This window comes from Pelodiscus sinensis, chromosome 4 (genome assembly GCF_052426305.1).
Source record: "Pelodiscus sinensis isolate ZL-2025 chromosome 4, ASM5242630v1, whole genome shotgun sequence".
Taxonomy (NCBI): domain Eukaryota; kingdom Metazoa; phylum Chordata; order Testudines; family Trionychidae; genus Pelodiscus; species Pelodiscus sinensis.
In genome coordinates this window covers 130,264,531-130,291,240 of record NC_143055.1, presented here as the reverse complement: position 1 = coordinate 130,291,240, position 26,710 = coordinate 130,264,531, and the positions used below count along the sequence as shown (strand labels likewise).

Here is a 26,710-nt window from a genome sequence, read left to right as displayed (position 1 = left end):
CAATGTGTGAAATACAAAGGAAAAATAAAGGAGGTAAGTATTCTTTTTTGAAGAACCAGACATATGGAAAAGACTTTAAAATAAAAGAAAGCAGAAAAGAAGAAAATGTGGTGGTGATTCAGCAAAGAAGCAAAGCACATGCCTAATTTTAAGCATAACACCCCACTGGCTTTGTTGAGATTGAAAATCAAGTACATCCTTTAAGAGTAGTGTCGTGTGATGGACTTCCTTCTCTTTCCTTTGTCTGTATGCTGTGTATGTCAGTTGTAAGTTATTCGGGGCAAACACCTCCCCAGGTTTGTAGAGCATCTAACACACTGGGCCACTATAAAGATAACTATGAAGCCTGCCTGGTGTGAGCCTGGATAGATTTTCTGCAATGTCCTCTTGGCCTGAACTGTTAAAGGAACAAAGCTACCAGTTTGTAATGATACCAGCTATTTGCAAATGTGCCAGTGATGTTGTAAGAATTGTTTTAGAGATTGTCTGCTATGATGAATCACCTGGCCAGGACAAAGGAAGAGTTTATTCAAAGCTTTATTCATTATTGGGATGTAAGGCAGCAATGAGAGATGAACATGAAAGCAAAATTGCCTTTGTTTCTTTGAATCAGAGGACTATGACAGTGACAACTAACAAGAAAGCAAGCAAATACAGTAAACAGGGCAGAGATGAATTTTATCGCCTTCCACCGGTGAGCTAGGAAAAATGAGAAAAATTAGTTATGTACAGTGGTAAGCAAGAACGTGACTTTCTATTTGGGGTAGAGATTAATCGCTTTAAATGAGCCTAATTAAATCTGAACACCAAGGTTTCTCTCTGCAAACCATTGGGAAGACAGATTTTCTTTTAGGGACTTTATCTTTTGGTATTTGATGGCATCACATATCTTCTTGTGCACTGATATGAACCAACAGGGGTTCCAAGACTGCCCCTGTTGCAAGTTACAACAACCTCAGGGAGGTTTCCAGGGAGCCACTCAGCTGCCTCGCTTCACCAGAGTGCTGCACGTTGTGTTCAGCATGTCCTTGCTCTGTCTTTATGCCAGCCATTAGCTCTACATCTGTTCAGGGTGCCCAGCAAGAGACTCTTCAGATGCCTCCCGGCAGCTTTACCGTTCCCCTTGCACTTTTGCAGCCTCGTGTACACTAGCACATTAAAGTTGTGAATCTGTACTGTACTTTGAACAAAATGCTATTAAAACACTTAGTTAACCTATTATAATTATTATTGTGCAATGACACAAAGGGGATTTAAAAGGGGTTAAGGAACTGGCCATTACACACTATAAATCAATGGACTCTACAGTTCCACTAGCTAAGCTAAAAACTATAATGCCCTTCAGTTCTTTTGTTGCACAGAATAACTCTGGAATAAGAAAAAGCCCTAGCTCCACGATACAGGAGACTTTTCTACACACAGACGTACCAGTTTAATTTAAATCATTTTTCTACACCATTTAGTTAAAGTGATACAAAACCCTGGATGGACACTCTTCATTTTGGGTTTCAGTTGCATTCTTCAGCTTATTTCCCTGTCCATAATCATTTTTGAGCTAATTTGATGTAAGCCAGGTGTCCATCAATTTATCATCGCTTTTTGCAGCAGTTGAATGAAACTGATAATAAAAAGCATGCCTCTAGTTCAACTGATGCAATTGTGTCTAGACTGGGCTTAGAGTTCCGCAGGTGGCCAAATGCATTACAGAGCATTTTTGTCTTTCTTTGAGGTCACTGTAGGAGACTTGATAGCAGATTAATTATTAGGAATAGAGCCTCTCTTGGTGTGAATTGTCACAGCTCCACTGATTCAACAGAGCTATGGCAGTTTACAGCAGCTGAGATTCTGCTCCATAATCTTTTCCATCATGGCAGTTCTCAGGTTCCAAATCACATGTTATGGACACTTAGAATAGGCAGCCTATTAAATTCTGTTACTCCTTTATGTAATTCAGAGCATGTTCCCCGCTAAGATTACCTGAGATGTTTTATGCTGCCAATGTAGCCTGACTTGCTTCTATCAGTTTTGGGCCCTGAGGGTGAAAAAGACACAAACATTCATAGATCAGAGAATCCAGGATGAGATTGTATATTGGACAGATAATATATGCACACTAACTTCAGGAGCATTTCCTGTCATTTAAAAGCATACAGTTGTATTTGACCATATCCAGAAGTTTACATCTACAGAACACAAAGTTGCAGCATTATCTCTCAATGAAATTTCATACCATTCCTTTTTTCACTTGGATCAACTCTGAAACAAAAAGATCTCACTGTATTTACCAGTTCAAGTTGCTACTCTTAAACTGAGATTTCATTGAAAGACACTGAAATTGTTAGAAAAGTATTTACAGTGCAGTTGGACTCTGAAAAAGGACTGTAAAAATGGCCTTTCAGGCTCTACGGATCTGCATGGTGTGTGGATTTGGAGTCCACAATCTTTTCTATGTTGATAAAAATGAGCATTTACTGCCTTTTACTCCTTAGCATTGCTGAGCCAACTCCAGCTTTAGAAGAGAGAGTGGGATTTTACCATTGGCTTTTCACCCAGAACATTGGAAATGGGATTGGTAACTAAATTCCAACTCAGGAATATACAAAAAATGGGAGAGTACAAGAAAAAGATGCACAGAAATAAGGTGAGGAGAAGAGAGAAGCAAAAGGAGGTGGTTGTGTGATATCATTAAATGAATCTGAACCAGGGGAGGGGAACCTTTTTTGGGTCAGGGGCTGCTGACCCACAGAAAAATCATTTGTACTGCTCAAAAGTGAGAAAAAACAACAACCAATGTCACTGATGTGGCCCCCGATTGAGAAGCAGAAAGACACTCATATACCAGAGCCTAGTAGATTTTGTGGGCCCTGCTAGGTCCTGGGGTGGGGTCAAAAACAAGGGATTCAGTGTGGGGTGGGGGAGCTGCCTGGAAGCTGGCTTGTGGTGTGGTCTGAGTGGCAGGGAGGGTGCAGTAGCCTCAGGGGCCAGATGCAGGCAAGTCAGGGGCCAGAGCCAGCCCCTGGGCCATAAATTCTCTACCTCTGATCTAAACCAATATGGAAAAGAATGGGGAGACAGGGTGAGAAATGGAGCTAGGTGAAAGAAACTGAGAAATTCAATCACTTAATATTTTGGAAACAACTGCTTTCACCTAACTTTTAGGACTATTTTTCTACCTGTCTAAGAGCTGGGCTTTTGGAAAGAGAAATTAAATTAGAAATTACCACCCTGGAGAAACTGTTAGATTAGATTTGAGAACCTGTCTTCAGTCCTGCATCAGGAAAGTGTTCAACAGCCTTCAGACCCACTAAGCTAAAAATGCTGGGTCTGTTCTGTAAGCTTCTGGATATGGTCAAAAGGTTAATACTTAGACGCAGGCAAATTTGCATTCTTTGGCATCTTGGAGTTCATATATTTAAGTGACGGCAATCTGGTTTCTTCTTTAAAAACTTAAGTAGAGCCATTCTGACTAGCTGATTCATAGATTCATAGACTTTAAGGTCAGAAGGGACCATTATGATCATCTAGGATGACCCCCTGCACAATGCAGACCGCAGAATCTCACCCACCCATTGCTAGACTAATCCCCTCACCTATATCTCAGATATTGAAGTCCTTGAAATGATGGTTCAAAGACCCCAAGATGCAGAGAATCCTCCTGCAAGTGACCCATGCCCCATGCTACAGAGGAAGGCGAAAAACCTCCAGGGCCTCTGCCAATCTACCCTGGAGGAAAATTCCTTCCCGACCCTGCTTTCACTTTTGATTAAAGATATGTGAGAGAAAAAGTGAGCTACCTCTTCTCCAAAGCATGTCTCATGGTTTTCTGCTTTGCAGCACTTTTCTCTCATGGTAATAAAAGACTCAATAATGGTCTTCAGTTGTTCTTCTGTAATGGTGGGCTTATATTTGACGAGGTTGATGAGAAGTCTGAAAGGAGAACAAACCACAGTAATGACCACTTAGCCTGAAGATATAACACATGACTTACAAAACTCCTTATTTCAGAGTTAAATTGTCACTGCCTTTCTTTTGTGTCATTTCACTGGACTTAGTCACTACTACATGGAAGATCAGGCAAGGTAAGTAGAAATCTTTTCATCATACCTCAGTACAATGTAGTAACTTTTGGCTTTGAGAGTTGATTGGCCCTGAGCGTGTATTCAGTTGTGGAAATGTTTTTGTAGCCACCCGAAACTTTGGTGGCTCCAAGGAGAAGAAGCCTCTATCCACACACATAGCACTTCGGAGTTCTGCCTGCTTGGGTCAGGTGTATGACCTAATTTGGAGGAGACGGGAAGACCAGCAACTTGACTGACATGCCAGACCAACTAGCTGCAGGCACCAAAAGCTGTGCATTTGGTTGACATTGTCCCCATGCAGACACAGCTCTCAGGGGAAGAAAGTTAGTTGCCAGGGTGCCTGTTTTCAGCAATGGGAAGAGATACGGTTCCTCACTTGCTGTCAGGGGGAAGAAAAGATGGCATGCTAAGAACCTAGGTCTCCTTAGTTCTAAGGTGTATCACTGAAGAGGAAGAAACTTGTGGGTTCTACCACTTTTGAGGACCAGCTTCATTGCCTGCTCTACTGCTGATTTTCTGCGTGACCTGGATGTGTACAATTTGAAGTTGCATTTCAGGTTCTGAAGACGAGAGAGGAGGTGGCTTCAGAGCCTAAATTCCAGGCTTCCAACTGTCTGTACCACTATGTTTAGAGCATTCATGCTAGCCCACCTGGGCAGCTTGCTCTAAACTTCTGTGTAGACATGCCATCAGTGGTTCAGTTCCCCCTGTATGGAAGGGAAATAATATTGTGCCACCTCACAGGTGTCTTGGGCTAAAGACCTCAGAGATTTTGAGGTATTGCGATACTAAATTACAGGGCCATATAAGTACCATAAACTGCTCTATTTACAAAGCTGATTGTTTATCTGGTCCAGATAAGAGTATTTAGAGTCCTAAAATTTCAAAACTGATAATATTCATCATTTGGTTTTTGAGCTTGGGACAAGCGTTTGATTTTGAGAACCCCCTTCTAAAAAAAGCAGACCTCTTTCAGCTTCTATCTTGGACACCCCAAAATAAAACGATGATCAGCTTTGAAACGTCACACCTGAAGGATATTTTCAGCTGCACTTATGTGACTTAGGAGCACGCATCCCACTGATATCCTAGCTGTCTAAATACCAACGTAGACACCTAATTTAAAAGTGAGTTGCTTATGATGGAAGGCAGACTAGGACACAAAGAGCAAACAAGAAACTGAAACAGGATGAAGAGGTGGCAATATGGGGAACTGGTGAAGTAAATATTTCTGGAAAAAGGAGTTTTTAACAAGGGTTGTGAAGGAAGAAGAAGAAGCAGGAGGAGTAAGAGAAAGCTGGGTAGACACGAAGAGGGTGAATTAGCAGGATAGTGGTAGAGAAGCTGAGGCAAACAGAATAAACAGGCATATCTTACTTCTGCTTGCTTCTCTGTAGCGCCGCCTCTTCAGTGGCACACAAATCTTCATGGAAGGCGAACAGATCAGGAGTCAATGGTACGGGCACATACTTCTCATCAATTCCCAATGCACCAATGCATGGCCTTCTGAGAGCATAGGAGCTACTGCAGCATTTACAGACATTAGAATTTATAGGACTGGCATAGTGTCTCCTACATATTTGTCCAAGAATAAGATCAAGCTGTAGAGAGAGAGAGAATTGATTTTTTACATTGGCATGTTAAAAAAAAGTAATGGGCACATGCTATCCTTGATAAACTCACCAGGGTTTCAAACTTACAAACACCATTAAAATCTTCAGCAAATTTCTTAAAAGAAAGTACCAGCCCCAAATTTCTATTGAAAGCTGAGTGCCATCAACACAAAATGGGGCCAGATTTTCAAACAGCAACCTCCGTGCATATGTAATGTTATGCATTGTCATCTGAGCACACAGGTTATAGAATTTACATGTGCATATGATTTGTTTGAACCACTATGGATTTGTGGGTGTAACACTTGCAAAAAACAAAAGCAAAAAAAACCAACCCTGCACGCTAATCTATGGCCCTTTTAATTATTTGGCCCATGAGATTGATGTATCAGAGAGGGAAGAATGATATAAAAAGTTAATCATCCCAAGGGAGCAAAGTCTTAGCCAGGTCATATATGCTCAGAGCCTGGTTCTGCCCCCAAGCTATGCAGGAGACACATTCTGCTAACCAGAATGAGAACAGGGTCAGAATTTCATTACATAAACTAATGCCCTGATTCAGCAAAGGATATGCCTAACTGTAGCCTGACAGTTTTGTTTGCAAAACTATAGCCTGGATCCTCAGCAGGTGTGAATCAGAATAAATCAAATGACTTCAATGGTAATATGCCTGTTTACACCACCTCAACATCTGGCCCTCTACCTCAAGGCCAAGTCAGTGACCAATCATTCCTTTTGCTACCACATGGGGCTTCTGAGTTAGAAATTCTCTGTAGGCTGTAGGGATAGAGAATAAGACAGAGAATATCTTATTGCCCCTCTATAAATCCATGGTATGCCCACATCTTGAATACTGCATGCAGATGTGGTCGCCTCATCTCAAAAAAAGGTATCTTGGCATTGGAAAAAGTTCAGAAAAGGGCAACAAAAATGATTAGGGGTTCAGAACAGCTGCCATATGAGGAGAGATTAATAAGACTGGTACTTTTCAGCTTAGAAAATAGGAGACTAAGGGGGGACATGATAGAGGTCTATAAGATCATGACTGGCATGGAAAAAGTGAATAAGAAAAAGTTATTTATTTATTCTCACAATATAAGAACTAGGGATCACCAAATGAAATTAATAGGGAGCAGGTTTAAAACAAACAAAAGGAAGTTTTTCTTCACACAACATAGTGAACGTGTGAAACTCCTTGCCAAAGGACATTGTGAAGACCAGGACTTTAACAAGGTTCCAAAAAAACCCTAGATACATTCATGGAGGTTAGGTCCCTCAATGGCTATTTGCCGGGATAGGCAGGAATGGTGTCACTAGCCTCTGTTTGTCAGAAGCTGAGACTGTGTGACGGGAGCAATCACTTGATGATTAGCTGCTATGTTCACTCCTTCTGGGGCACCTGGCATTGGCCATTGTTGGATGACGGGATACTGGGCTAGTCGGACTTTTGGTCTGACCCAGTATGGCTGGTCTTGTGTTCCTCTGGATAGCTGGAGGTTGGGAATGTTGAGGTGACAGCACAATCTCCAGGAAAAGTGGGACTGAGACAAGGAAAGAAATATACTCACATGTCCCTCTGCACAAGGAAATACTTTGTCTTCACTGAGCTGGCAGCACTTGCCCCCAAGGGCTGCCATTTGCTTTGTGAACTGGAGCAGCTCTTCAGGTAACAGCTGAGGCATCCTCTTGGTGTACAGGACAAGGAGCCTGAAAAAACAATCTTCCAGTTACAGCTGGTCCAGCAGGCTAGCAATTAATGAGCCAAATCCTCAGCTGCTGTAAATCAGAGCATCTAGCCTGATGTTTATGATCATTAGCAAGTGTGGCAAGACAAACAATAATTATGAAGTCAAAGGTTAACAGGTTGATGGTCAAGCCAGGTTTACTGGGACATTTCTCCTGTTCCCAAGGCCTGTTTTGATTTGAGAGGGGCCAGACTCAGAGGCTCCCATTTTTTTCTCTCGAAATAGCGCTATTTTGAAATAGAGCCATAACGTGATTATGCAAATGAAGCATGGGATATTTAAATCCCTGCTTCATTTGCAATTTCGGGTGTCTGCATTTGCATTCCTCTCTCAAGAGAGGAATGAAGTGTAGACATTCTGCCTATGTCTACACTGGCGGGTTGTTGTACCAGAAGTATGCAAATGAGGCTAAGCGTGGAATATTGTCGAGCCTCATTTGCATACCTAATGAACCGCCATTTTTGCGGAAGAGGCTCTTGCGCTAGAAGGAGCTGTCTACACTGCCCCTTCTTGCACAAGAAAAACCCTCTTGAGCAATGCTGCTACGCTGATGATTTTCAGGAATAACAGCATTGCGCAAGAGGGTTTTTCTTGCGCAAGAAGGGGCAGTGTAGACAGCTCCTTCTAGCGCAAGAGCATCTTCCGCAAAAATGGCGGTTCATTAGGTATGCAAATGAGGCTCGACAATATTCCACGCTTAGCCTCATTTGCATACTTCTGGTACAACAACCCGCCAGTGTAGACATAGGCAGAATGTCTACACTTCATTCCTCTCTTGAGAGAGGAATGCAAATGCAGACACCCGAAATTGCAAATGAAGCAGGGATTTAAATATCCCATGCTTCATTTGCATAATCATGTTATGGCTCTATTTCAAAATAGCGCTATTTCGAGAGAAAAAAATGGGAGTAAGGGTTATTTTGAGGAAAGAGTTTTATCTCGAGATAACCCCGTTTTTTCTCTCGAAATAGTGCTATTTTGAAATAGCACCATAGTGCAATTATGCAAATGAAGTGCGGGATATTTAAATCCCCACTTCATATGCAATTTCAGGTGTCTGCATTTGCATTCCTCTCAAGAGAGAGAGGAATGAAGTGTAGACATACCCTCTCAGTGCAGCACATTCTGTACATCTCTTCAGAGAAGAAGGGCCTGATTCAGCAAGGTGCCTAGCACTAAGCACGTGAGTAATATGATTGACTTCAGTTGGAGAACTCCCCTGCTTACATTTTCCTCTGCTTGAGAACCTTGATGGACTAGGGCCCAAACCAGCAACAGCGTAAGCTTGTCCATGCTCCCTGCATCCTAATGTTCATCAACCCTGACACGGTGGGATAAGGCCATTGTTCTGGCTATTCAAGCTTTGGTCCCTTTGCTACACAATTAGTGGGGCATATTTGCCGTATACATGGGGGCTACATCTACACTGGCATGATCTTGTGCAAAAACTCTTCCAGAAGAGAGCGTCTACACTGGCATGTGCTTTTGCGCAAGAGCATCCATGCTAGTGTAGATGCTCTCTTGTGCAAGAAAGCTCTGATGGCCATTTTAACCATCGGGTTTTCTTGTGCAAGAAATTCATGTTGCCTGTCTACACTGGCCTCTTCTGGAAGAACTCTTGCATAAGAGGGCTTATTCCTGAGAGGGAGCATCATAGTTCTTGCGCAAGAAGCCCTGATTTTATACAGTAGAACATCAGTTTACTTGCACGAGAACTCGCGGCTAGTGTAGATAGGCAGCAAGTTTTTGCGCAAGAGTGGCCGCTTTGGTGCCAGTGTAGACACAGCCAGAGAGAGAGAGAGAGACCAGGAGCCTGTGAGAAAGGGCAAAGCAATTTACTTTGAGCCAGATTATGGCTTTTAAGTCAGAGCTCAGGGCTCAGATTTCAGCCAGAATGTAATTGCACATGGTAGCAATTAGGAAACTTAACCTGTATTATAGACAGGAGACCAAGCAGTTTAACAATGTATTAACACCATACTTCATTAGTTGAAATATGGACATATTCCCCTTGACAAATCCTCAAGTTGTTTACACCAGACCTTTGGCCAGCGTAAATCAGCTTAGCTCTTTGGAAATCAATTGCTGCTCACTGACTTGAACCAGCAGAGTATATGGTCCCCTGTTATTTAACATGGGTTGGATGCTCATTAGGAAACAAACAAACAAAAAACGCATACTGATTTTGGAGAAGGTACTCTCCCAATTCCTTGTAGCGGTTACAATTTGCCTTTAGCAATTCCTGGGTTTCCTGAAGTTGTTTTTTGAGGATTTCTTCCTGAAAAACAATGTAGTATATTGTTAAAGACATTAGCGTCCAATGCAGAATATTATCGTACCACAATACAGCTTTCATTAGCCACAGCTTCCTGGTATCTGACATATACTCATATCTCTGCTGCTTGCATTAGAATTTCCATCCACTCTCTGAAACTTCAACTAGCTGAGCATAACCAGTGCATAGCCCATAACCTCCCTACCTCTCTGAAACAACTGATTTTATGAGTGTACAGGGCCACATCCCGATGGGTCATGGGAACCCAAACTGCCACAAGGGGAGCTCCTGGTCGTGCTGACCGATGTTGGGACAACCCAGTGAGTGCACAGAGGTTGCATTAGGGATGTTGAGAGATTTGTTGTTTGGAGCCTGCCAAAGCCTGAAAAATCTCAGGGATTTCACGGAACTGAGATCTCCCTTCCTTGGCAGCTCCCTCTTTCTGTCCCTGTGAAGATCACAGATAGAGCAGCCCACGAGGAGCCATCCACAGGGAGGCGCAAGGAAGGGGGAGAGGAATTAGTGGTGTAGGACTCAAGAGTGCACCCCCCGCAAACAAGCAGAGAGGCCTCTGTAGTTGTCCTCCTCTACTTCCTGTTTTCCAAGAGAGGGGGACTTCACCTAAAAGGGCAGGAGTCCCCTCCCAGCTACCTGCTCCTGGTTGAATAGCTAGCTCACTCTAGCCCTGGGGGAGCAGAAGAGGGCTTCTAGTTTCTCCAGCTGCCAATGAGTATGCAGATCCTGCCCTGAATCGGATGTCCATTCCCCCACAAACCACACATCGTTCAAATAATGGAAGGCAAATAATTGCCTTCCCGCATACTGGAGAGCGGAAAGCCTCATCACAGCTCTCCTCCTCCTCTAGGAAGCCAAAAGGTGTCACTGCAGTGCAGGAGAGTAGAAATGCTTCCACCTCATGCCTCAATCCGCATCAGACCAGGAGAGTTTGTGCATTTCACTCAAGCCTCCTGCTGAAGTGCAGTGATACCCACCCCTTTGCCGTAGCATTCAGGGGGGTTAGCGCTTTTGCAGCAGGTTTCCAGTAATTCCTGGTAGCCTTTCCCAACTCTTAAAAGCATCTGAACAGAGAACTCAGGGTGTCGTCTTGAATATTCGTAGACAAATCTGTAACACATGGAAGAGATCAGCATTAGCAAGTAGGGCCCATCAAAGATGTATAGATTTTTAAAGGCTAAATGGTCCCCATTACTGTAATGTAATCTGACCCCCCTGCAGAACACAGGCCATCGCCTTCCACCTGGTGAGTCTAGACCAATAACTCGTAGCTGAACTATCCCACATTTCTCTGACCAATTCCTGCCTTTCGCCCCATCCAATGCCAGCTTATTATCATCAGCTCAGATCGGTTAAAGCATAAAAACAGTGAATGTTGATGATAAGCTGCTTTTTTTGTCTCAGGATTCAATTAGCCAGTATGGCTGAAGATATATTTTTTAATGTATTTGATTAAATACAATAGGTTAAGTTAGAAGCCGTTAATGAATAATTTGGCCCTATTCTAGCACAGGATTAATGTATAATTTGTGGCCACTGACCATAAATGCTGACTTTCTTTCTTGCTTGCTTGTAAAGATGCGCTATTTATTTATTTGTTTGTTAGTTTGTTTGTTTATTTTGGTAGGCAGTTATTGATCCTGCTCCTGCTTAGGTGCTGAGCACCTCTTGTTCCAGTAAAGTAAACTGTCTGTTCCTTGAACTGGTTGAGAAATATATTCTATTGCAAATGAAAATTTTGAAAAAGAAGATTTTTTTTCAATATGGGCTAATTTTTTGCTATGAGATTTTTTTTCAAATGTTCATAACAAATAAAACATTTTTGGATTTTGAAAACATTAAAAAGGCTTTTCCATTTTTTAGTTGGGGGATTAAAAACTGAAAAACTGTGGAGAAAGTTGAAAATGATAGTTTTCATCAAAAAGCGGGTTAAAGAAATTTCTAACTGCTCTAACTATAAAACATTTTAAAAATGCATAGCTTAGCTTTAGCCATTTTGTATCACATTTAAGTGCTAGTGAAATTATTTCAAACAAAGGAGCTAAGTCCTCAGATGTTGCATATGGTGTAATTCAAGTGACATAATCGGTTTATACTAACCAAGTCTTTGGTCCAGAAGATATGTTGGCTACCACTTTCAAAACTAAAGCATTGTATTTCACTGTTGATCTAAACAGTGTTTGGGTATAATTTTGAATATGATCATGCTTCCATTAATGCCAATGAAAATGTTGATAGTGATTACAATGGGAGTAGATTCAAAGCCAGAATCTGACTAAAGTAGACATGCTTCAATAAAATTTGGGTTGCTTTAGGCATGTTCAACTTTATGGTTGAATCATAAACTGGGACTGGAAAGGACAGCACCAGAAACTAGAGATTTTTTACTCTGTTCTTGGACATGCTGTACCAACCCAAATAGCAGAACACTCATGAAATCAGATGTTCCACATTTGCTCCCATTCTACCCATTCTCAATTTCAGCAGCATTGGAGGATCTGTTGTTTGTTTGGGGGTTTTTTTTGCGGGGGGGGGGGGGAGAGGGAAGGGGGAGTTTCCCTGTCTCTAAAAAAAATGATTCAGGTAAACCTGAGTAAAACCAAATATCTCAGTGTTTGTATTTATGCTAATTTTTATGAGTTTTTAAGTGTTCTATTAAGCCCTTTTCAGAGACAAAAGTAACATCATATTTCAATTACTGGATGATGGAATTGTAATACTAGGAGAAGAGCAGATCTTTCATTGATCAAGGCTTATTGATGCATTAATAAAAACCAATGACAAATGTAAAGGCAAATAAAATAAAGGCAAACCCCACTGAAAATTAGGTCTACTATTTTTTTGTATTTGCTTGCAATAATCCTACTCAATGCCTAAACCAGACTTAGGCTATGTCTACACTACAGCGTTTTTCCGGGATACCAGAAGTATCCCAGAAAAACTCTGCTGCATCCAAGGAAAATGTCTGCTCCTCCAAATTTTTTTACAGATGAGCAGACGTGGTTTTTCAGCATCCCTGTAAACCTCATTTCATGAGGAAGAAGGAATGTGCTGAAAAAAAGGGTTCGCAATTTGCGTACCTTTTTCCAGAAAAAAAAACGCAGTCTAGACACAGCCTTAATGAGTTAAGACAGGGGCTTTTACTTTGACTTCATTCCCACACACTGGCTTAGCTCACAAGTCTGTGTTCTGCAAGCAAAGTTTTGGCTTCTAAATCATGGTGCTGGGCTTGCAATGCTTAAATGACAAAGCTACATCAGAGCGCTGCATTACTTGGCCAGGTAGGCATCCTGTTCCTTGGCAAAGTGGTCGCACACATCTTTGTCTTCTATGAACTCTCTGACTGTGGGAGACAAGTCTGCAGGTTTGTCATCATTGTCCAACTGAATGATACATGCACTTCGTTCCACCAGTGGCTTGTCGCAGCAGTCTTTGAGTTTGCTTGATATGGCATCTTGATGGGAACAGACATAATCTGTCAACTCTACCTGTAAAATGTTTTTAAAAAAGCACTTATATTTGGTTGTTCTCATTCTTTGGCAGTGGGAAATCCCTCCTTCAATTACAATTTTTAATACAATGGAGCCTGGACAATTCCCCAGCTGAGATAAGGGGCCCCTTAATTTCTGCCTACCAGCTGTTGCACAGTGTTTTTCATCTGAACATCTCAAGGTGTTTTTTTAAGGGGATTGGTTTTAATTAGTATTTTTATCCTTATTTTACAGGTGGGAAACTGAATCATGAAGAGATTAAATGAATGCCCAAGGGCAGCGAGGGCACCAGCAGCAGTAGTGGGACTAGAACCTTAACCTTAAGGCTTAAGCCAAAGCTTTAACCATTAGGAAACATTGCCCTCCCCCACACCCATTGTACACAGAACTATATGTACCATAGTATGGGACAGTTTCAGACTTGAAGCTCTTAAAATAGGCAAGACAGACAAAGAGTGGAAGAAAGATGGAAGTAGAAGATACTTTGGAGGGATTTAGGTGCCTAACTCCCATGGGAAGTAAATATCTAGCTACCTTTGAAGATGTGGGAATGAGAGATTAAGTGATTTGCCCAAGGTTACACAAGAAGTTTTTGGCAGAGCCAGGAACTTAACCCAGTTTTCTGGAATTCCAGTCTACTGCTGTAGCCACAACCTCATCCTTGGCTCTTATGCTTTTTGCCTGTTTCACTGCAAACAGAGTCACATGGGATAATTTAGGAGGATGAAAAATTCTCATCTTTGTATCTATCTTTCAGGCTTTAAACACCTAATTTGGAAGACAGTTAACAGATGCACAGAAGATGAGCAAAAAGGAACAAAACTAGAAGGAAGAAGACCCACTTTTTTAAACCCAGAAGTGGTAAATAAGTTATTCTTTTACCCTTTCGTGCATACAATCCATCATGTCACCGTGGCAACACTCCGTGTGCATGTGAACAATATCTGTTACAAGTTTGTTAACGGTAACAAAATCAGTCTTGGGAAATTTTTGGCTGAGTTGAATAACTTTCCTAGAAAGAATGAATAAAAGTATTATTTTAAACTCAGAATTCAATACTATGATCTCTAGCAGTTTCTCAGAGTGAGATTTCACTCTCAGCAGTGGCCTGCCTCTGAAGTGAAGGATAAAACTGCAAGAGAATTCAGTGGTAAGGGAGTTTGGCCCTCAACTCCCATTGAACTTGAATAAAAGCCGGTCACATAATTCCCTTGCACCCCTTGGAAAATCTAAGACAATGGTGTTTTCGTGAGTACAAAGCTGAAGCCATACATTCGTGAATCAGGCCTATAACTTGTACAGTTCTATCACAGAAACACTACTGTGGCTTTTTCAAAATAGTAGGGCTATTTTTTAAAATTGTACCAGCTGTCACCAAAGGGAGCTGGACTGGTGAACAGGAGAGGTATTTGGCCATTACTGTTAATCTAATTTTCCCCTAAAAGTTAATGTTTTAAGAAAATTGTGCATTTGCATTACTAATTTGCATTCCCAATTACACAGCTCACTGGTCCTCTGCATATAAAGGTCAGCGTGGTTGCATGTATAGTCACGGTAACTGTATGTTCAGGGCTGTACCTATTTTTGTGTAGCATTTGGCTGCTCATAAAGTTGGCTGCAAATCTGACCTTTAAATTCTGTTACAAAATGGGCTCAGGAATTAGAGTATATTTATTAGCTATAAGGCATTCAAAGCAGTAACACTGGGTCCCGGCTCTTTGCATCTATCAGTTTCCACCAAATGAATGTGCACAAAAATGGTGTATTGTGATCTAAATAATTTAGCTAGGGCCTGCAAAACAAAAGTTCTTTTGGCTTTCACTTTATAGAAACCTCCTTCATCTCTCTTTTGTTAACCTATAGAGTTGCCCATGGCTGCAGCCTACAGCTTTAACGCTTTATTCCACTGCCACCGTGAGGTGTGATGGGACGTATCAGGCTTTTTCAGGCCCCCTACTAGAATCCTCCCTGTGCTACCACACCCTGCTCCGGAAAAAGAGCAATAAAGGTGAGTCCTCCAGGCCTGTCTAGAAAGGCTGCAGAGAATCAGCCAATCACAGTCCAGCAAGCTGAGCTAAAAGGAGCTGCAGGGACTGAACAGCTCAGTTCCCTTGTGGGAACCAGAAAAAGCAAGGATGGGGCTTGTTGCAGGAGCTCAGGGGAGAATGAGAAGATGAGTTCTGGTGATGGAAGCATTCTGTGAGAAAGAACTTCCATCCTGAGGTAAGGGTGAAGGAGAAGTGGCCCAGGGAATAGCAGCAACTATTACAGGAAGAAGATGTGGATACTAGTTATAGGGTCCCTGGGTTGGGGTATTGGGAGGGACCTTGGAAGGAGTTTTAGTTGAGAGTGGTTGCTAAGAGAAAGCTCTACATCCTGGAGGCATGGGTACTCTAGAGGTGGAGCACCCATGGGTGAAAAATTAGTGGGTGCAGAGTACTCAAAATGTTGTACATTGCAAAAACAAGCTAGAGACTTACATAGCTTTTAAGGCTCTTTCTCCAAACTTCTTCAGGACCTCACATGTTTGTGCCTCAATCAAGCTACTTTCTTTCACTGGCTTCATCACAATTGGTGCCTGTTAAAAGATGAGGTCAACCATTTAAAAAAAAGTGCTGGTCAAATGAAGGAAGGAAACAGAATCAGAAAAATAATTTTAGTAGAAACATAAAAAGTTTTTTTTTCTTAGCTATAAAGTGTCCAACAAAGCAAAAGGATGCTGGGTTGCATTGTTTTCATTCACGTGGCAGGCTAACCAGCCCCTTATCTAGCTAGTTTTGTGAAATCCTGCCCATCAGAAACTCTCTTATTAAACAGTACTCAGTGTTTTTAAACTGTGCTGTTATGAATAGTCTGATCCAGGGAAAGACAATAATTTTTAATGGGGGCGGGGGGGAGAGCTACTCCAAAATTTTGGTAAGTGGTCAAGGGCAAAAATTTTCTATGGAGGGAGTGCAGGGTCTGTGGCAGAGGTTGGGTGCAGAAGAGAGCTCGAGGATAGGTATGGGGTAGAGGAGAGAATGTGGGGTCTGAGAAAGAGTTTTGGTGAAGGAGGGGGTCTGCAGTTCACAAAGCTTCCCCCATCCCTATCACAGAGAGGCAGATGGAGCAGCCAGCTGCTCTGAACTCTGGGACTGCTTTATTTGAAATAAAATCAAAATAAGATACACAATTTGAGTAAAGGCAAATTGCATACCTTATTTTGATTTTTAGAGTGCCGTGAATGTAGACATAGCCTAAGATGCAGACGTTCCATTAGTATGAAGGGCCTTGTCTAAATCCCCTATTCTGCTTTGAAAATCTCAGCCCCCAATCCTAAAATGGTGCCTCTGAAAATTGATTGATTTATTTATTTATTTATTAGTGTCTCCTTAAGTGGGAGCTGCCAATGCTAAGCTGAAAATTGGACCATTTTCTTCAGTCAAAGGCCCAGGTTCAGGAAAGCACTTATGCACATGTTTAACTCCTGTCCTGAGTAGAGGTGCCTTCTGGAATCAGGTCCTAAATAAAGGCTTACAGGACTCAAATGGAAAAAGCTGGCCTTCAGCTCTGCTTCGAGACTTTCTCTAGCTACAGGGGCCCACTAATCAAAACCTGAAGTCGCTGTTCATATTAAGCTTGAATACCTTTTCACTGAAGCAGGCAGCCTTGTCTTCTGCTTGGCAGCAACCTTTCATCATCTCCTCGTATTGACCGGCAACGGTCAGAATCGTTGGGGAATAAAGGGAAGCATGCCTCCTGGACAGTTCGTAGATGAATCTAAAATTGAAAGGTACCTTGAATTAACTTTGTGTGGGAGCTCCCAGAACAGAGTCCAGACAGGGTGGAAAGTGTAATTATACTGCTCTGAAATGACTAAACATACAGCAAAGCTTGTTCTAACAGTCCACTCAGTCAGCGCCGTTTTCCTGCCATTCTAACAGGGAATGGGATAGTGCAATGAGACTTAACATGGGGGAATTCTGATGGGAAGGGGTGCTGGGATTTTACTGGAATTTAAGGAGTCAATTCTGCAGGGCGCTGAGTGCTCTAGGCCAGATCCAGCACCACACTTAAGCGCATGCTTAACTTTAGGCACCTATGATTTCAAGGAAACTTCACATATGCTCAAAGTTAAGTTCCAGTGTGTTGCTTGATCAAGCTAGCGTGGCTGGCACCTTGACTAAACTGGGAAAAGAAATATGGGCAGGGCTGGGGTGTTTATTTGCAGGGCCTATTCAAATGGAGTGCTGTGGCCTGGGCTACTGGTGGCTGCACACGGGGGCTTGGGGTTCCTGCTCTTTCCACATGGGGCTGTAGGGACTGCTCCCCCAGTGGTGTGAAGAGCTCCTAGACCAGCAACATAGGGGGTTGGACTGCCCAGAGCACCCTCACCACCAGCACCTGCAGCAGCCTCCTCCTCTACTCCTGCAGGTTGGGGACCACCACCACCATCCACAGCTTGAGGACACGCCTCAGGTAGGACACATTGCCTGGGTAGGCAGGGCCAATAATGAAGCACGGAGATGCATGCAGGGGAGTCGATTGCACACGCCCCCTGGCAGCCCTGAATATGGCAGTCTTGGGTGACTTGGTAGAAAGAGGCCTGATGAAGCTGCAAACTAGCTGTTCAGTAAATGGTTCCTGAAGTAGAAACCAGAGTAGAGGATGGGATTAGGTTCCCTACTGGCTTCAGGGGAAGAAGGCATACAAGCCCCTTGCAAGGGACATAGACAGTGCTGGAGACTAGCCCCAGATAAGGCAGAAAGCTTTTCTTTTTGTCAAGATGTTTCTGGGACTTTGAGTTTGGACAAATGTGACTCTGGAAAGATGGAACAAGATGGTGACTCATCTAGAGGGCCTAGATACTGTCAGAGGAATCACTGCAGGGGTGAGAGTAGGTGTAGTCTGCCAGCCCACAAGAAGACACCTAGCAGTAAGTTTACAGAGCTGAGAACCAGACTATATAACTCCTTCAATTCTAACATAAAATTAGCTTACTTACAGGCCCATAAGTCCTGCTCGATTATCATGATACTGTTTGCATCCCTCTTCAGGGTCTGGTTTTACTAAAGGAGCAATGAATCCTGGTGTAGAATTTTTGTGGGACAGAAAACATTCATTTCTTTCGGGGTCAGTTTTCGCACAGCAGTCAGCCAACCCATATTTCTCAGGAAGACCTTGCTCATGGCAGATTTCATCCAGGAAAATGGCAGTCTGTGGAAAGAAGAAATAATTCTGTTTGTCTGGAGTTGCCCTGTTCCTCTGATGGAACAAACATTTATACCAGGAACTATTAATAGAGCCCTGGCTCACATAAACTGATAGTTTTTCCTCTTATTCCTTTCTGCTTTGCCCTAAACTTGTAGGGAAGATTTATCAAAATCTAAATCTGTGCCTAACGTTCGTCTCCTAAATCCATGTTTATGCAACTAAACAAGTGGGATTTCCAATGTAATGAGAACCTAGCCACTCCCCCTGAGGTTCAGATACTATTCAAATTGTTACCCAAACCAAGATGGCGTGTTGCGTATTGTCATATCAAGTATGCCAAGATAGAAAGCAAGGTATGCCTGAGCATGTCTGATAAGAACCAAATCTCTCTGTAAAGCATCCTTCTCCTAGAGAGCTGGGATGCTCAGATCCAGGGTTTTGGTTCAGCCCATTAAAACAAATAGGAGGCATGTGCACAACTCAGATCCAGATCTGAGGCCGAAAACAAAATTTCAGGACTGTTTGGGTGCAGCATTTTTATCCAGACTCTCTCTGTCTCTGTCTCTGTCTGTCTCTCTCTCAGGGGTCTGGCCCACGAAATCTCATCACCTAATTAACCATCTTGTTAGTCTTTAAAGTGCTACATAGTCCTGTTTTTTGTCTCTGACAAAGTGAGATTGTTAAGGGTCAGTTGCTAAATAAATTAAGACTCCTTCCTTGCTGGTCGTGAGTGGCACCTGCTGCTACTAAATTTAGTTACAGTGATCTCAGATGCCCAATGTCAGTCTAACCAGACTTGCTTTTGAAGATACAGAACAGGATTTTTCAAGAGTGACCAATGATTTTGGAGGACTTCAGTTTTTCAGTGATTAGCTGGGGGGGGGGGGCAACCTGCAGTCTGCACATCCCCTGTCTGCTTTTCGTGGAGGAGGGGGTAGTGCAGGGCTCCCAGGCCCCAGTGTGCGAGAGGTGCATGCAGGAAGAAGGTAGACGTGGGTGCACAGGCTGCAGGAGGAATCCCAGTTGGCCACAGGCTGCAGGTTGCCCACTACTGGTCATGCAGTCCACTGAGACAAAGGAGGGCCACTCATGTGGCCTATTCACTATTCTTGATCGCCCATCTCTGCCCTAAAATGAGTCTTATATTTAGAAAGTGCTGAGCGCTCATCCTCTGAAAATCAAGCCCCTCTGAGGCACTGAAAGTTGGATGTCTAAAATTGAAGCCCACCTAATCACTTCGTCGACATGCATCTGACAAAGTGGGTCTTTGCCCACAAAAGCTTATGCTCCAACACTTCAGTTAGTCTATAACGTGCCACAGGACTCCTCACCACTTTTGCACCTAATCACTAGTCACTCGTGAAAATCTCAGTCACTGTAGCAGTACATTCCCATTGTCTTGGCTGCAATGGAAGACCCAGCTTTGCTTACCAGTGGCTTCTGACATTGTGGATCTTCCTTACTGGCGACACATTTTTGTGCGAGATCAGTGACATCTTTTACCATTTTACTATCTTCTTCATAAGTGCTTTGCTGCACAAGCTGAGCAAACATGATCGTAGCACTGCAACGAAGATCATATGGTTACATGCATAGCTCTCTACCAAAACCAAAATGGAGTTCTTCAAGATGTGTGAGTGCCAACACTGAGCCAGAGGTCTGGCTCTGAGGCAGTCTGTTGAGCTGGCAGGGCTGGAGGACTGAGCTAACATAGAACCTGAGAGATGCAACTAAAGACAATTGTTCTTGACCCATGGTAAAGTCATTGTGGAGTCAGACTTACAATCATGGCTTTTCCATTATGTGGTGCTAACGTATAATGAGGCGCTATCTCAAACCTGAGGAGAATGGCAGAAGAAGCTCCGAAGGTGCTTTCATCCTGTATTGGGAAGGGAATGGGATTCTTGGAAGACTTGCTAAAACCTTTTTTGGAAAATTTTACTTTTCAGTGACCATGCTGAACCACTAAGGCAGTTTAAATGAGTTTGCCTTTCTGTGGTCAGGGAAGAGCTAATACATTGCAATAGAGATTTCCATTTTCCTTATGTGTCCATTCCCAAATCAGCCTCTTAAGGTCATATTAGTTGTACATTACATTTAGCATTTCTTTCTCTCTGATCATTACGGTCATTTGTATGATCCTTTCCTCCTACTTTTTGTCTGTCGTCTCCCCTCCGCCCTTTGAAATGTAAATCCTCTGGTACAAGAACAAAAATTCCAAAGTGAGGAGGCAACCAAACTACACCAAGACTCCTGAAGTAACAGAAAACTGATAGCAGGAAAACCCACCCCTGGCATCAGCCTCACCAATGATCCACACTCATTCCCAGTCCAGGCAAAAAATCCTGAGCAGACTACCGATATATCTTATTGGTATGATGTTTTCTTGATCCCAGATTTGGCAGCCAGCTTAACTCTCTTAGTAAGAACTATCAGTGTTGAGCACCTACACCTACTTAACTATGACTCGTGATGAACTCCCAAATGTGGATTCTATTATAAAAATGCCCTTAAGTCTCAAACTGAGAAACACAGAGAAGGTGAAACTGTGTGACTGTGTTCATAAAGTTTCCAAAGAGAAGAATTTTCTACGTTTTTATTTTGATAGAGCATGAGCTGTATTTCATAAGGTATCTGTAGCTATAAAAACTATATCTACACTGCTTGGAGGAAACAAAAGCTTGTCAGAGCTCGGTCTTTCCCCGTCCCTATGTTGTGTAGGCAGAAGAGGTCTGCATTGCAGAGAACTGTCTCCAATGGGAAGTTTTCAGCCTTTCCGCAATAATTCCTGGTGGGAAAAGTCACCAGACAGCAGTAAGGGCAGGGAAGACATGTTGGCAGGATTGCTCACAAATGGCATGGGTGTCCAAGCCATCTTTGAAAGCAATGTATTGTGCTTTGCCAACACATTATTCTCTTTGAACTTGACAAAATCTAAGTCCCCTGCAGTGGTTTTGATCTTGGCTGGTCTCTAGCTGCCTGTTTCCTCTTCACCAGAAATATTCTCTTCTTTTAGAACTCTAGTTACTTCAAACTGCAATGATAGAAGGATCTCTTGGAGGTGAATTTATGAACCAGTGGGGATAATGGGTGGCTAATACTAAGAGCTAGACAGTGCTATTAGGCTGTCACAACAATAACCCTAGGAGGCATTGTAATTCATCAACAGCTTTTGGGTTGTAAGTTCTCCCATAATCCTTTCCTCCAGAGGGACAGCAATCCTCCTTTATGGCAGCCCACTGAAGCATGCAAGCCTTTCATTTGGGGGAAGGGTGCAATTGTTTGTCATTCTGCCCACTCTGTTTCTCTCACGCACATACTCTGTCTCTGTCTGTCTCTGCTGATTCTACCTGAGGACTAGTAGGTGCTTAGGGCCCTTTGGCACCTGCATATCCATAAGCAAGATCTGTCAGAGTAGTCTGCAGAGAGCTGTAATAAAAAATGAGGCAATAAGAATCACCCAACAGGTGAGAGCAAAGTCCAAGTCTCACTTTATTCAATTGTCACTCTGACTTATTTTGTTGCTTTGAAGATCTATTTTTATTCTGCCAATATTTTTAAAAAGGACTTTTCAGTATCTGGCTCTTTAGTACTCTCCGTCACAGGAGATATTTAAGAGCAGGTTGGATAGACATCTATCAGGGATGATCTAAAAGGTATTGGGTCCTGCCGTGGGGGCAGGAGACTGAACTTGATGACCTCTCGAGGTTCCTTCCAGTTCTAGAATTCTATGATTCCTGTTTCGGAATCAGATAAAAACACACTGTAAGGATCCACTTTCAGCTGGATTTTTAGCCATCACACTTACACAGCTTTAAAGGTGTCCTCGTGTAGCTCAGTAAAACAGTGTCCAATGGTGTGGTGTTCATCTGGAAAAAAAGGTAATCTGGTCTTTGAATCCCCAAAGATTAAAGGCATTTATATTTTATTAAGCATTTTCTTGCTCTCTAAGGAAGGGTGGTTGAATGGTTAGCATGCTATCCTTACGACTTGGGATTTCTTTATGCATCTTCATGACTTAAATAAGTAGAACATAGATAGCTCAGAAGCTGGAGCTATCCAGACTGTTTCTCTGCTATCTTGGTTGTCTTATATGGTCCTGACCCTGTTCAAAGACTTCATGATTTAGTTAGGGTTGGTCCTGCTTTGGGCAGGGGGCTGGACTCAATTTCCTGAACTCTCTTTCAGCCTTAGGATTCTATGATTCTGTGACTCTGGGTCTTGCAAGTCCATCTCTGGTCTGCCACAGCTTTCCTGTGACCAAGGACAGCTCTGCTTCTGTTCCCCATTTGGGTGACAGGGACAACAGCAATTCCTCACCTTACATGGTTGTGGTGATGCGGCTAAATATACTAACAATTAAGTGCTCTGATAATTTGGTAAAGGCAGGCCACGTACTTTCTGTCTCAGGGTATGTCTACACTTGCCCCCAAATTTGGACAAGGGAGGCAAATAAAGCATACCAAAGTTGCTAATGAAGTGCGGGATTTAAATATCCTGCGCTTGATTAGCATATTCGCAGGTGGTTGCCATTTTAAAATGCCGGTCGCCCGAATTAACTCGCCACGTGTAGACGCGGTAGTCCGATCCAAAACCCTCCCCTCAAATTAACTGTTACTCCTCATTGCACGAGGAGTAACAGTTAATTCAAGGGAAGGGTTTTGAATCAGACTACCGTGTCTACATGTGGTGAGTTAATTTGGGCGACCGACTTTTTTAAATGGCAACTGGCCGCGAATATGCTAATCAAGCGTGGGATATTTAAATCCCGTGCTTCATTAGCAACTTTGGTATGCTTCATTTGCCTCCCTCATCCAAATTAGGGGGCAAGTGTAGACATACCCTCAGGCAGTATCTTAAAACTTAAAGGAGTCTTAGATCACTAGCTTGTTTGAGTTAATTAGGGGTCATATAGTTAGTTAAAATCAGCACTGCGTGAGTGGCTAAAACTGTTTGAAATGAATGGAATTCACCCTCATACACAGAGTGAATTTGGCCCAGTGAAACAAAGTAGGTCTTAGTGGTTGAAGACTGCATACAACTTTTTTCCCCCTTTCTAATGGGCCCAATCTTGGACATAGTGAAGAGAATGATTCAACTGCACAAGAACAAAATAAATGATTCTCTGATAATTTAGCAATGGGATGAAAATCTCTATTTGCCCATTGGCATTTGAGGAAACCAGACTTTCAACCAGAAATCTGAAGAATGACTTATTTTCCTAGCAATCTTCCTAAGTTCCTACTAGGTACTTTTAAATACAGCTGACCTGCCTCTCCACTGCCTAGCATCCTGTATAGTTATTTACATCTGTCCAAGGTGAGTGTAAAAGGCTACCAAACCATAATGAAGTCTTTGAAAAGGGTCAGGACCAATATAAGACCAAGGTAGCAGAGAGACAGTCTGGATGGCTCCAGCTTCTGAGCCATCTATGCTCTTCTTACTGAAGTCATGAAGATGCATAAAGAAATCCCACTCTATAGAATGTCTTAATATAAAGCACAGTAAGTAGCTCCCAAGATGAAAGTACAATCAACATGAGTATGGTGAAACTCTGTGTTTAAAACTGTATTACATATTGTACACCTGTAAATATTCTAAGGTCCCATATATTACATGCATACTCATAGCATTAATAAGCCACAAATGAGTGATCATGTGAAATTGGAAAAAGGTGGCACAGAATTCTAGATTTTAAATAGTAAGGGCAAGATTCTGCCACCTTCACTCACTGAAACCAAATCTACTGCTACTAATAAATTTAAGCAAGGATGGCAGAATTGGGCCCTAAATATTCACTCAATTTGTTCTTCAAAACATTTTTTAAAAACTCTAGATAGTAGCTAATATAATACTAAGACTCTTAACTGAGCACTGTTAGTAAAGTGCCAGTTACTTGCATGAAAAGGTGAACATGATTTGGCTTGCAAAGAGATTGGTGTACTGCTGAATGTGACTTAGAACATTCAGCGTTTTCTAACCCATGTTCACAAATCCAGTAGGTAATCAATGCTGTTGTATTTGCAATATAGTAGCCTATTTTGAAAAGTCAGCTTTACCATGTGCTTTTAATCTTGTTCCTGTGAAGTTAGAGCCATTTTATAATTGTGATATAATATTCATATGTATCCCTTAACTTTTTCTTTTTTTACACTTTTTGGTTTAGAATGAACAATGACTATGAGATTCCTCCAATGACCACAACCAATCGTGTGTGAACGCTATATGAAAGTTTATAGTTAAGGTACAAGAAATATTCTTACCTACATCCCGATATCTTCTGGGAAGGGTTTTTGATTCAGTAAAAATTACCAGGAAAATAAAAGAAATGAATGTTCCCCACTTCATGGTGTCAGATTGGGGGGGGCTCGAATGTATGTGAAAAGTAGAAAGAGAGAAGAGAAAAGTGCTTCTTTTATACCCCTTTTCAAGTAATGTCTGGTTAATGAGAACCCTTTTGCTGTCGTATATGACATTGGAACTTCTGGAATATTCCTGCTAATAATTAAATAGATAAAATTATTTGCTCATTATGTTTGTTAACTGGACATCTTGTCGCAAAAAGGCCTTGTAAATTCATTAGTCTTCAGAATTTTGACAAATAGACTTTTGTAAATTACCTTATCGCACTACAAACAAGATATTTAAACAAACTACTTTTTTCATGACCATGTTTTTTTTAGCTCAAATACAGACTCATCCACTTCCAGCAGTATTTGTTCAGAGGTGAACTGTTCTGCTAGAAGTGCATAGGTCGAGTGAAAGACCCTGGGTTCAGAAGTGGACTTGCAACTCCTATTTTCTAGGTTGCTGAACAAGCTCTCTTACCCCAGATAGGTGCCACGGTGGTGGGGGAAAAACTGGAATAAGGTATCATGTAAGCTAGGAGATCTGCAAAGTTGTTGATTCCCATGAGAACAGACACAAACTTGAGAATCTCTCCCAGAGCTTGAAACAAACCTGATCTGAGGTCTGTAGAATGAAGGAGGAAATTAAAAAAAAAAAAAAAAAAAAAACCCTCTTATTTTAATGACTCCAGTTTCATTTATTCATGCTACAGTGGGCACCATTAAAAAATAAAATGAGGAATGGTGTAATGTACCATTAAAGTGGTACTAATCTCTAAAGCGAAGCTGTAAGACGAAGAGAGAGCCTAGGTTTCAGGACTGTTTTCAAGTCTTCTAGTTAAATTTTTCATTCCATGTTAGTAGAAACCAGATATATCAGAATTTGACTGACACTGAACCAACACAAAGCAGAAAAGAGCGCACCAAAATCAAGTCCTCCCTAAGCCTTTCCATTTGAGGAGCCCATAGAATCCCTGGAGAGAAAGGGAAACATCTTCAGTTGCTGATGAGTAGGGTCTTAACAAATTCATGGTCCATTTTAGTCAATATCACAGTCATAGGATTTTTTAAATGGTAAATTTCATTATTTGAGCAGTTTAAATCTGAAATGTCATGGTATTGTAATGGGGGGAGGAGGCTCTGATACAAAATGGAGTTGTGTGTGGGGGGGGTGTGTCTCAAGGTTATTGTAAGGGGATTGTGGTATTGTTACCCTTACTCCTGCTCCGTTGCTGGCAGTAGCATTGCCTTCAGAGCTGGGCAGCTGGAGAGTGGTGGCTGCTGGCAGGGAACTGACGTCTGAAGGTAGAGCTACCACCAGCAGCAGCATAGAAGTACAGATGGCATGGTAAGAGGTTGTACCCCTTACTTCTGCAGGGCTGGGCCCTCAGTCAGCAGCCGCTACTCTTGAGCCACCCAGCTCTGAAGGCAGCAGTACAAAAGTAAAGGTGACATGCGCATGGCATTGCTACCCTTACTGCTGCTGGTGGGGTGCTGCTTTCAGAGCTGGGCACCCAGCCAACCTTCCAACCCCCTCTCCCAGTTGCCTAGCTCTGAGGGTAGCACAGAAATAAGACTGACAATACCATGACCCTCCTAAAATAACCTTATGATCCCCCTGTACCTTCCTTTTGGGTCAGGACTCCGAATTTGAGAGTCCTTAGTGACCCCTGTGAAATCTGAATAGTACAGCGCAAAAGCAGGCAAAGGGCCAGATGTTACACAAGGACACCAGATTTCACAGTCCATGACAAGTTTTGCATGGCTCTGAATTTGATAGGGCCCTGCTAATGAGCAATGAAGCATCTCTCATGGGGGTGGAGTAACAGCTCACTAGTTTAAGCTGCAAGTATTTATAAATCATTCACTTTTATTCAGGAAGGAGGCAAACTTAAAACAGCTGAGCATTTACTTATTCATTTTTTTTTGAATAAACAAATGGTGGGCTTTTT

At 42.3% G+C, this 26,710-nt stretch overlaps 2 protein-coding genes across 3 annotated transcripts in view; one reads left to right on the top strand and one right to left on the bottom strand.

The window, feature by feature from the left end:
• The window catches only part of RASSF6 (Ras association domain family member 6), a 172,146-nt gene that overhangs the window by 143,231 nt on the left and 2,205 nt on the right, over positions 1 to 26,710 (top strand). The window contains exons 16-18 of one of the 2 annotated variants that reach the window (XR_016349517.1): positions 13,976 to 14,079; positions 15,082 to 15,226; positions 24,578 to 24,655. The gene's annotated coding sequence lies outside the window, so the exon portion shown is untranslated. Of the gene's footprint in view, positions 1 to 13,975; positions 14,080 to 15,081; positions 15,227 to 24,577; positions 24,806 to 26,710 lie in introns of those variants that run through there. The other variant, XR_016349518.1, reaches the window with a different exon arrangement.
• LOC102455564 (alpha-fetoprotein) lies at positions 522 to 24,834 on the bottom strand. Its single transcript, XM_006125401.4, has 15 exons — positions 24,675 to 24,834; positions 22,220 to 22,280; positions 19,843 to 19,975; positions 18,203 to 18,414; positions 16,845 to 16,977; positions 15,699 to 15,796; positions 14,101 to 14,230; positions 13,001 to 13,215; positions 10,705 to 10,837; positions 9,618 to 9,715; positions 7,261 to 7,399; positions 5,457 to 5,680; positions 3,795 to 3,927; positions 1,978 to 2,032; positions 522 to 699 (listed from the first exon to the last, which is right to left on the bottom strand). Exons 1-14 carry the CDS (start codon positions 24,757 to 24,759, stop codon positions 1,988 to 1,990), a joined length of 1,839 nt encoding a protein of 612 aa, XP_006125463.1. The 5' UTR covers positions 24,760 to 24,834; the 3' UTR covers positions 522 to 699; positions 1,978 to 1,987.

What these genes read in the sequence shown, in the direction of transcription:
- LOC102455564 (XM_006125401.4), bottom strand. Translation starts at nt 24,759, where the DNA reads ATGAAGTGGGGAACATTCATTTCTTTTATTTTCCTGGTAATTTTTACT. An exon ending in CACAATGTCAGAAGCCACTG is followed by an intron (nt 18,415 to 19,842) that starts GTAAGCAAAGCT and finishes TTCTTTCCACAG; the next exon opens with ACTGCCATTTTCCTGGATGA. An exon ending in CAGGATGCCTACCTGGCCAA is followed by an intron (nt 10,838 to 13,000) that starts GTAATGCAGCGC and finishes CATGTGTTACAG; the next exon opens with ATTTGTCTACGAATATTCAA.